The 11,028-nt window shown below is 39.9% G+C and overlaps 1 protein-coding gene across 1 annotated transcript; it reads right to left on the reverse strand.

Annotated features, from left to right (window-relative positions):
• Positions 1 to 256: 256 nt before the first annotated feature.
• On the reverse strand, positions 257 to 10,651 carry LOC104537417 (baculoviral IAP repeat-containing protein 6-like; the record flags this gene model as incomplete). The annotated part of the gene is made up of 5 exons (XM_010180298.1): positions 257 to 1,113; positions 2,138 to 2,272; positions 4,521 to 4,709; positions 8,865 to 8,942; positions 10,490 to 10,651. Coding segments are annotated over 5 exons (744 nt in total), but the record flags the coding sequence as incomplete, so codon positions are not given.
• Between the last annotated feature and the right edge of the window lie 377 nt (positions 10,652 to 11,028).

The following is an 11,028-nucleotide window of genomic DNA, read 5'->3' on the forward strand; positions in this document are numbered from 1 at the left end:
CTTTTTAGTTAGGGATCTGTGGTTGCAAGTATAAAATTGGAAAGAAGTCTGTACAGTAGGAACTGCAGAACGTTGAAGTCCTGCGCGGCACCTCATCAGCCCCTGTCAGTACTCCAGAGTACAGCTGATCATGTAAAAATCAGACATTTCAACAGAGAAAAGACTTTGTTCCAGAATAGCCCTTAAGAAATTTAGAATACTGTTAGTTTGCATAAAATAGCCAAACAAAAGATGAATTCAGAAGTCCAAATTTTGGCACGAGGTAAAACCATGTGCATTTATTTAATCTGCATTTTAGAATTAGTAAGCATCAAATGAAATATGTTGACTGTAATGAATTCAGTCATACAAGTGCAAGCCTTCAGCTAGAATGTATTTCATGGCAGTTTCTTTAAAAAAAATGTACCAGTAAATCATAAAAGAGGGATCATGTCCATTTAACGTTTATTGAAGTATACAGGAGGTTTTCTTTAGAATCAAATATGAGCATGAATATATGGCCAAACAAAAAAAATCTATCAAATTCAGTGAAAATTTTCTGACTTTAAATAGTAGCTGTAAGAATGACCAATATATATTCTTTGTTACAACCGCCCTCACTCTACAAGTAAAAAAAAATAATAAACATTCAGTAAACATTCTTTCCTAAGGTAGTTTCCCTTATATATCAGTGATTTATCCATTTCTTGTATACATAACTTTTTAAACATACCAATCAGTGGTTCTCACAATTGAAAAATAAAAGCACAAAAAAGTTTACACTCTTGTACAGGTAAATAAAAGATCATCTTGAATTAAACTGTATATCCTTAAGGGCATAGTATAGTTTCAATTTCATTACCTATTACACAATTAGCTTCTTACATACAAATATTGACATATTTGGCTTGTGCTTCAAAGCCGTTTTGTCTAGAAAGTCCACGTCAATGCAACTCATAACTTGAAATCAGTGGGGATATCTTTACTGCTGCTGGGTTTAACCTGCTCGTGCAACACAGTCTCTTCTGCGCTTGTTGTGGCACCGCATTTTTCGGTGGGGTCCTCGGCGTCCGGATCCAATCCTTCAGGACAGGGCAGTTTTAGAAGCTCTTCCCGCAGCTGAGCTGTGTGACGCTGAATACACAAAAAGAAGTCAGCGTGGAAGACTACAGTTACAACTACACTTTTCACAATGTTGGGCAATGTAAGGCAAAACAGAAAGAGTAAGTAGAAAAGGTGTAAATGTACTGTTTCAGTGGCTGGATAAACTCTTCCCCTGTATTTAAGGATTGGTACTTTCCTTATAGTGAGAGAATAATTAGCAAGTGCTGCTAGGGACAAATTAAAGGCAGTGAACAGAACTGCAGTAAGCAAGTGCATCAGTATCAATGCTACGTGATTTGCCCTGCAGTTGAGTCCTATCCATGTTCTGCGCCAACAGCAGGAACCGGCTTGGACTAGGGCAGGCCATACAGTCAAAGCACAGATTTATAGAGTTCAAGGTCTTGGTGAGATCTGTTACAGGCAGATACACACAGATCTCTATACTGATCACAGCAGCTTCATTTTGACTACCAGTCACATTGAAAGAATGCAAGTCTAGCAACTGGAAAAAAGACTCTTTTTTTTTTCCTCCTCTAGGGAAGAAAAAAACCATAGGTCTGTTGTCTGTGTAGACACAAAATACACAAATGATAGTACTTGGCTAGGAAGGAAGAAAACAGGATAATGGTAGTAGCTGTTGATGAAAGTTTAACACAGGGTAAAACTAATTGTAATGGGCCATGGCGTAATAACTGTGCTTGTCTATTCAAAAAACTTGTTTTCTGGCAAGGAAGTGGTTGTAGTACAACTTTATCATAAACCCCCATCCACCCTTAGAGAGAACAAAATAAACTCTCTGTATCTTATGTAAGTTTTTATAGAAAAACAGGCAGGACAGGTGCTAAAGGAAAATGGAACTTGTAGAAAAAAAACACTGAGAAAATGGAAGGCATATACACTCTAGCTCTTCACAGCTGGGAAACTTAGGTTTGCTTACATGTTTTCAAGTTGCTGGGGCTTTCTATTATTATTCTAAAACTCAGCTGCTGGGCAATTTCACTACCATTTGTCATCTCTGGATTAAAGAACATAAAATTACAAAAGCAAGTCTCACCTTTAGAGCTGCTGCATGATGGGACATAGTCCTGCCTACCCGTTTGTCACTGCTGTACTGCTGTATGTCTGCTATCCACTCCTCACACTGAGCCATGATCTCCACTCTTTTCAAGTAAAAGTGTTTGTGGATGACCTGTAAGAAAATATTCCACAAGAAAGAAGAGAGTATTCAGTGTTTTCTAAGAACCACACACTTCAACAATACAAATTTTGCAAGAGCCCTATGAGTCTAACTGGATATAAAAGGGGAAAAATACCTAAATCGGTATGAGGATAATTCAGAATTGAACCAGGCTGCAAAATAAATTATTGAATTTCTGTCCTTGGAGGTTTCCAACTGGAAAAAGCCCTAAGGAACCTGGTCTGAATTCAGCTGATCCTGTTTTGAGGCAGAGGTTGGCCTGGGTGTCTCTTCCAGTCTGTATGAATCTATGCTTTATGTGCAGGCTGCCATTTCAGCATTCAGAGGGGTTACCTGGGTCAGGAGTAGAGTGCCATAAATACAGTATCACATCAGGGAAAAGAAAAAGTGACAGCAGAATGTTAAGACACTTTCTCCAGTTCAAAGATGATCTTACTATGCAGGCACTGTGTATGGATGTTTATGTTTGCACAAGGACAGGGTTACACAGATAGAGCATTAAGGCTTTTATTGTTGGTTTCACAGTTCTATTTTATCAAAGCAGCATGGGTAGGAAGTGTATGCAGCACACCTTCCCCTGTCACTAACCCTGTGCTGCCTGAGCAGAAAACAGATATGCAGAGACACTGTCAGCAGCGTGAGCACAGGAACTCAACACGCTTCTGCGCACGGAAGAAGGATCTCACCAGCTGCTGTGGAAGAGGTACAACCACAGCTACGTGCCCTGGGCAGAGGGAGCACCTCTGTGGGGACAAGAATTCCCAGGCAATAGTAGTTCAGCCGCCCACAGTTTAAGTGGGAATCAATATTTGGTTGCATAGTAATTTTGGTATTTCTGTACAGATTTGAGTTTAAAAAAACCACCCAACCAATCAACCCTCGGACAAAGTTGTGAAACTCTGCTTAGTGTTGGCTTTGTCTTACAGTTTGCTAAAACTCTGCCTGGTGAAAGAAACAATAAAATCAAAGACATTTTATTAAGCACAGACAGTTCTTGGCAATATTGCAACATAATTGACAAAATAATTTTTCCCTCTAGAGATTAGAGAATACAGCTATCTGTCTACAGAAAAACTGCATACTGAAAGCATAATTGACTTCAATTCTGGATGCATTCCTTATGTCCATAATGGAGCTTGGAAGAACTCCCAAAGACCAGCAGTTTGGATCTCCTGAGCATACCTGTCATTTCAGGCACTGAAGGGAAGACAGCTCAGGTTTGTGGAGACAAAATGTCTCATGAGCTGAAGGATGGACGTTCTTTCTCAGACCTCAGTTTTCAGGATGCCTTTGCATTTATGTTACTGAATGACCACCACTGTTAAGGTGCCTAACACAACCCTATAAAAATCCTAGAGGTCTTAACAACAAGCTAGACCCTCAGAGAAGTGCTCAGATAATCTGTGCTAGAGGGGCATTTCCATTTGGATGGGGCTGCAGACAGAATTTAGCATTCTTCCACAATTCAGCTATTGACTCAGAGAAAAACGTAATGCTTTCCAATACATAATTTCCATTTTTAGGTAAAGAAAGATTATGTGCCACTTTATATAATGATAGGGAATATGCATTCAGAGAAGCAGAAAGGGAGTTCTCATGCTGCACAAACTGATGAGGCACTGGGTAGGACCCCAAGCTTAAGCTAATATGATTGTGTTTTTAACACAAAAGCACGCTATCTGAGCCTCAAACTTCCCCTCACAGAAGCAGGCATCAAACTTCTCAGAATCTTGAGGCTTCCATCACACTGTCCTGACAACCTCAATGCAAGAAAAACCAGAAAATTTTATCTTGGGAAATGAGGAAAACTGCAGTTACCTAAACCAGAACCAGTTTGGACGCAAAGCTTTTAAGGTGTTGGCCAGTTCTCTTCTGTGCAGTAAAACTCGTGTCTGTTCACAAGTCCGGCTGACTCACAAACACCAGCCAATGGTTTTCACATGGAATGGAAAAGGTACCAGCTGCCATCAAGAATGAGCCAAGCTGCATGGACCATGCACGCACCAAGCCTCCTCACAGGTCAGTCCCACTTTGTGTGCATTCCCCCTTCCCAGAAAATTATCTGTGAAGTCAGGAGTGCCCTTATTCACTTCCATCTCGGGAGCCAGTTGCCCCAGGGAATAAAGACGATGCTAAAACAGACATCTTGTACATGACATGTCCAAATATTTGCATTATTCTTAATACTCAAACCAGATAAATAATTAAACAGATATTTACTGTGTTTCACAAAACCTACCTCCTTAAAACACGGCGATGGGTTTCTGATTTGTTCAAGCATTGCCCACTTGACTGTTGCCTGTCGTATATTCCCATCGTATTCTCTAGAGCTCTGGGTACCGCTTGGGGTACCTCTTGATCGTTCGTAACCTGGTTCATTAAAATAGGGTTCTGCTACCAGAATTAGGGATTGGACAGACACTAACACCTGTTAAGGGAAGAAACTAAATATTAAAATTGTGCCAGCTACTCGTTTTTACAGATATACATAGTCTTGCTCACCCTATATGCAAAACCACTTCATGGCAAAGTACTGTCATTTGTAACACAGGCTGCTTGCAACCAGGGAATGTCCATGCTTTCAAACTGAAACCATTACTACATGCAAAAAACTAAGTCCTACGACCAAGTATTTAGCTTAAACACTGAGAAAATGAAAATTATAAGTTAAAAAATCCCCTTAAATATAAATAGAAGTAAATGTTTAAATGAAGAGATGTCTGATTGTGCCCTTTTGTGAAAGAAAGTCTGTTTGTCAAGTTCTCAGTCAACAATTCTTGAACTTTTCCTGTCGCTGAGCTTACTGATTCTTCCAATCCTGAACAAGATCGAAAAGGGACAAGGGAGATGAGGTGCGAACCACTGAAATTCATCTTGGTACACATGCTCTGCCATGTTTTCTTTCAAATGCATTCAGTTGATTTGGGTATGTTTTCAGCCGTTCAGTTTCAGATTTTACATGTAACACCGTGTGTCATATGCCATTAAAACAAAACCTCAGTACTCCTCTTGAGATAGGAAAAAAAATGTTTTCAGTACTGTATCGACAAAGCACCAAGTATACAGTGACAAGAAAACTACATTTTCCCCTCAATTTTATTTTCCAGTACATGTGGGAATAGATCCTTACATCCATACAAGGCATTTAGTTAAATGCCCAAGTATTCCTATTATAAAACAAAGAATTAAATATACACAGGGCACTTAGGAGTCCAAATGTATATGTATTGCATATTCGTGATTTGATGGCTTGCTAATTTTTCTGGTATTAGAATGTTTGGCCCTGTCAACTTGTTGTACCTAATCAAAACTGTTACATGCAAAAATGTAACATGCATGTTACATTGGTAGAAGGACATCACTGACTTTTTTGGAAATGTATTTAAAATGAAGAATAGGTTTTTCTTCTCTGGGCCGAGTCCAGCAAGAATTTTAGGGATTACAATTCTGTGACACAAATCTAGTTCCAGACCTGTAAAGACTTCAAAAAAGGTGATTTAAACACATTTCCTCACATACTGAGAAACTGGTAACATGTTACATGCTGAAGAATGGCATTGCCGGCACCTGGCATACTTAGGTGCAAGACATCTAGTGCAATAGGTTAAAAATATCAGGGCAGCTGTTTCTGGAACTGAATAGATACAATTTAAAGCTTGGAACCATCCCCTAATATAGCAGCCCAGGTTGTGAATTTGTATATGGATGACTAAGAGTCCTCCTTTTCCTTGGAACAGGCAGAGCTTACAGCTCACATCAGGCAGATACCATGGCAGTGGCAAATAAGGGCCTGGGTGCTTTCACAGGGCAACAAGGGAGCTGTGCTCTGTGCTGAAGCATGGCACTCTGAGTTTCTCTTGCAGCAATGACAGCACTAAACTGTTTTACAGCTTCCCTTACTTTCTGTGTCACTCCGTAGACACAATGCCAAAGCTGTGACCTGTATCAAAGCAACAGCCCAAGAATCAGTTGAATGACCCAGGTGAATGTCAGGCCCACCATCACCTCTGGGAAACACCCTCATTGCTTTTGGTGCCATGACGCTTCCTGGTTGTAGTCCTGCGGTTGCTGTGCTTTAACTACGGCAGAGAAGGGCACCCTAGGGCAGCTGAGTCTTTATTCTGATGGATGGGGCAGGTGGCTGTGCAGCGGGAAATGGGAACGGGCATTCCCCGTTGGGCCAAGAAGGAAAGTTACACAAGTTGTGCTGTTTCCCAGGCAGAATGTTAATGCCAATGTGCTAAGCCAAGAGAGAGTACTTCAGGTCCAAGGCTACAGAGACCTATGGGGTTTTGGTGATCTGTGGCCTTTACGTGTGTCTGGAAGTAGTTAGGTTTTGCTTTTTTCATTTTATATTTTAAAAAGATATATATTTTTAAATAGCTATGGTAGAGAAATTTGACATAATGCAGCACTGTACTTTCTTGGCCTTAATAACCAGTTGTTACTTTGAGTTACAATTGTAATGAATGAGAAACTCTAAACTAATCTTCCAGTTTCATTTGGGTTATAAAAGTTAGTTTCTGAAGTATTTTGGGTGGTCTGACAATAGTTTCATCTTTGAGCCAGAAAAAACATGTACTGCTTAATTCTTTCCAAGTAATTTATTTAGTCCAACAGCTGTTTTGCATTTAAAAATGACAAAGTGTTTTTCTCCCAGTATGGGGGGAGGGGGGCACCTTTTCCAACAGCTTTCTTACTATTTTCAAAATGATACCCTAAAATACTTTAAAATGTGAAACTTAATTTTAACAATCAAATCTAACATTTTAATCTAAGAAAAAGGACTTTAGTGAAAATAAGACTTCATAATACTTGGACATTTCTGCATTGATTTCATTAATACAGTACAGAATTTCAGTTCCTCTCTTGATTAAGAAATTCTATCTTGGTACAGTGACACTGTGTAAGGAACCACAACTTAGATCTCCAAATCATAATTGTCCCTTGAAGGGAGAGGGAGCATAACTACCTCTGAGGATGGAAATTCCAGTCTCTCTGTCCCAGTGCTTGGCCACCCTCATAGGGAAAAAGTTTTTCCTAATATTTAAGAAAAATTTCCCATGTTCCAGGTATCTGGCTCCATCTTCTCTCTACCTTCCCCATTTAGGGACTGAACACAGCAGTAAGATCTCTTTGCCATTGGCCCAGCCACTTTTTCACCCACTTATAATGCACATTTCACCGATCTGGCTGCAAGAATACTATGGGAGACTGCATCAGAGGTCTTGCTGAAGTCAACATAAGCTCCATCCACTGCTCTCCCTTTGAGCAAAGCCAGTCACTCCACTGCAGAAGGCAGGCAGGTTAGGCACTATTCGCCCCCAGTAAATCACACTGGCCGTTTTCACTTTCTTCTCTTCCATGTACTTGGAAAGAGCTTCCAGGAGGATTTGCTCCATAATCTTCCCAAGGAGTCCAGATCCTCCTTCCTGCCCGACTTGAAGTTAGGTGTGAGATTTGCAAGGAAGCTCCCTTGATTGTTCTGACCTTTCAAAGTTGAGAGCTGGTGGCTTTGCAGTGACATTGGCTGGCTCCCTCCGCACCCTCTGATGCGTGAGATTTGGTTTTGTGAACCTGTGGGTTCAGTCAGCTTGAATGCTCTTCCCTCTGCTGTGGGTAATTCCTCATTCTCACAGACCTTCCTTTCCTGGCGAGGGTGCAGGGACATGGCAAAGCAAACCTTACCCATGCTGGCTTTCTGCCACTCTTGCTTGACTGTCTCACACCAGAAGAGACCATTCTTGAACTTTTAGGTCAACCAGCTCTCCCAGGCCAATTCCTGAACAGGCTGACATCTGTTCTGGTAAAGGCCAAGGTTGTTAATTCTACTACGCTGAAACAGAAACTGTACCATCTTTTTGGATTTGGAACAGAAAATGTACCTTGCGCTACTTAATAATTACTCCAAGGAAGAAATAAATTCAGAAAGTGCCAGAGGAAATAAGTCATCGCAAGCTTTACTTTTATTTAATGTGTGTGCTTGTTAATCAGTGCATACCTATGACATAAACCTGAAAATTGTAAGGACTGCATGTTCTAATAAATTCCAGTCTAATTTAACACTAATTGTTATTGAACACAGTAAACCTACACTTTAACTCCTTTCAGCTTTATTCCTCTTTTCAGCTTACTTGTAGACACTGGAGGAGTACCTTTACAGTTCTCACTCATATACTTTGCTTTCTCAATGGGGAGCCTGCTTTGTCTTCACTATAAATAGCTTGGGACAGAGTTCCAAGAAGTGATAACATCTTCCAGGTTTTTTATTTGTTTGTTTGCTTTAAATAAATACTTGAAATAATCCAAGCAAAGTCCAGGCAGTGCAGGAATAAGCAGCACACATGAGCAGCCACTCTTCAAGACAAGACCAACAGAAATACTGGCTGGAAAGAGCATTTCAAAGAACTTGTTGACTCTACAGTGTTTCTTTCCTAGTGTGCCAATGAGGTTTTTGGACTTTTGTCTTACTTATGCTTAAGAAAATTCTGGTTTAAAAGCACTAGAAAAAGAATCCTCTGGACTGACCGACCACACACTACTCCTAAATGACATCTCCTGAAGAGAAAGAAGAAATGCTCACCTGCAAAAAACTTGATGTTTGGGGGTTCCATTTCTCTTCTGGCCTCCCATGCCATGTGTTAAGTATGCTTAAACACACCTGAAAAGGCGACATTATTAATACCACAGACAAATACTAGGATGAAATTCTTCTGCTTGGGCAGAACAGAATGGTAACTTTTTTTTTAATAAACTTTTGTATAACTGCATCCTAAAACAAATTTGTTTCTTATGAAACTAATTTGAAATGAAAGCAGATAAAAAATACTGTGGATAAGCAAGAACAGCATGATATTAAGTGAACAAAGTAAGGTAGATTACTTTTCTTCAAGGAAAACCTATGGATTCTAGTGGGTCCAAAAATAAATGAATCATGAATACAATCTGATTCTTGACTTTCTTCTTTAAATACTGTTGTAACTTTTACTGTTGTGAGTTTTAAAAACAACCATTCTGCCTAAACATGTGAAAGTGGTTTCTGTCGCACAGACTATCACAGGACTGAAAATATTTGTTAATTTTTTTGACTGATCTGGACTTTAGGGAAAACTATGGAGTTCTTGAACCTTATCACAAAATGGAACAATCAAAGACAAGGAACACAAAGAGACAAAATAAACAGAAGAAATTTAGAGGTGAGTATTTGCCAGGACTTAATGAGCGTTAGGCAAAGAAATAAGGAGATAAAGTCTCCCATATGAATTACACTCTGTGTCCATGTTCGGAGAAAACCCTGTGTCGAGTACTGGAACAGAGCTTCATAGCTTGTGAAAACAGGGAGCATGGGGAACCCATGAATGACAGTGGAATAAGGGAAAAATGTGAGCCTATGGATTAAATGTTTACACAAAAGAAGAAAAGAAAAAGGCTGAAGGAGTGGCAGAGTGCTACAGCCAAAGCTGCTCTCTGGGTCTGTGCTTTGGTGGAGTCACACACATCGCCATCGCTATGGCTCGCTCTGCAGAGAATTTAATGTGTACTTATTTTTAAAACAAACAGGAGTTGCATTTCCCTGATACAAACTTGACTTTTTGTTACCTTTCTGGAGCCTTTACAGTGAGCCACAACATACCAAGGAGATGGGGGGAGGGAAGGGAGAAAACTTGTTTGTTTTAACTTTTAATATTATTTCCAAAATACTATTTTTTGAGAAAACTGACACTAAGTATATATTTTAGAGTTACATTTTTTTAAGGATACTGAAGTTAAGGAAAGGCTTTATCTTTCCTCAAGAAAAAGCACTTTTGCATGGAAAAAGAGAGATGGGGCACTTGGCAAACACATTCAGTTGCAGCTGATATGAAGCATACTTTGTCCATGGAAAGGATCCTGGGTATTTTGGCAAGCCAAAATAGATTTCTGCCTGGTTAATTTAGCAAAGAAGATGGAAAAGAACATTTTTCTAGGTCAAAGATACTTGCTTTTTGGTTGAATCTTAAATCTAAAGACTTCTTAAAGTTTCCAAGACTATTCAGAAAGGAGATTACTCCCACTTGAAACTCTTAAATTGCTCTTCACTGCAGTTTGCAGACCTGTTTTAACTAAACGGCCTCTTGCAGTGTCAGGAGCGGCTGAGCATTGGACTGCAAAAGGGAAGAAGTTTAATCCATTTCACTTCCCTGTTACACCAGAACAAAGCTGCCCTACCTTGCCGTCATTGTAGAGATTGGGATTAAATCTCACGCTGTGGCCTCCAGTTGTTTCCAGATTCACAAGCGGAGGGGAATTGGGATAGTCTTGTGGAAAATACACATCGAATTCAAAGCAACCATTTGCGTAAGGGGTGTCTGCAGGACCAGTAATGAGAACCTACCATTGTAAAAAACAAAAAAATGACAGTTGTAAAAAATCAACCCTTATATTTGTCACACAGTTGAGGTTTTTACAAGTTGTACGAAGCGTTTTATTTCTGCATGCTGCTTATCAGAAAATACCGTCAGGTATCACAATCATATGCAGGCTGTCAGTCTGTTCGTTTTGCTGCTCTGGGTAAGTGGAGCCCTCTGCTAACGTTAATTTCTCCAGATTATAAATGGAAAGCAAAACAGAAGGAGCTAAAACTCTGCCCCCTATTGGATGCTATTAATAGAATTTCTCTTCAAACCTCAGGTCCAGAGATACTCAGTGCGCTTCTCCGTACCTACTGCTTTTCATCGACGTAGGAAGTCAAGGAAGGGAGCCAGGAG

The sequence above is a fragment of the Mesitornis unicolor genome, unplaced genomic scaffold, assembly GCF_000695765.1.
Source record: "Mesitornis unicolor isolate BGI_N332 unplaced genomic scaffold, ASM69576v1 scaffold50892, whole genome shotgun sequence".
Taxonomy (NCBI): domain Eukaryota; kingdom Metazoa; phylum Chordata; class Aves; order Mesitornithiformes; family Mesitornithidae; genus Mesitornis; species Mesitornis unicolor.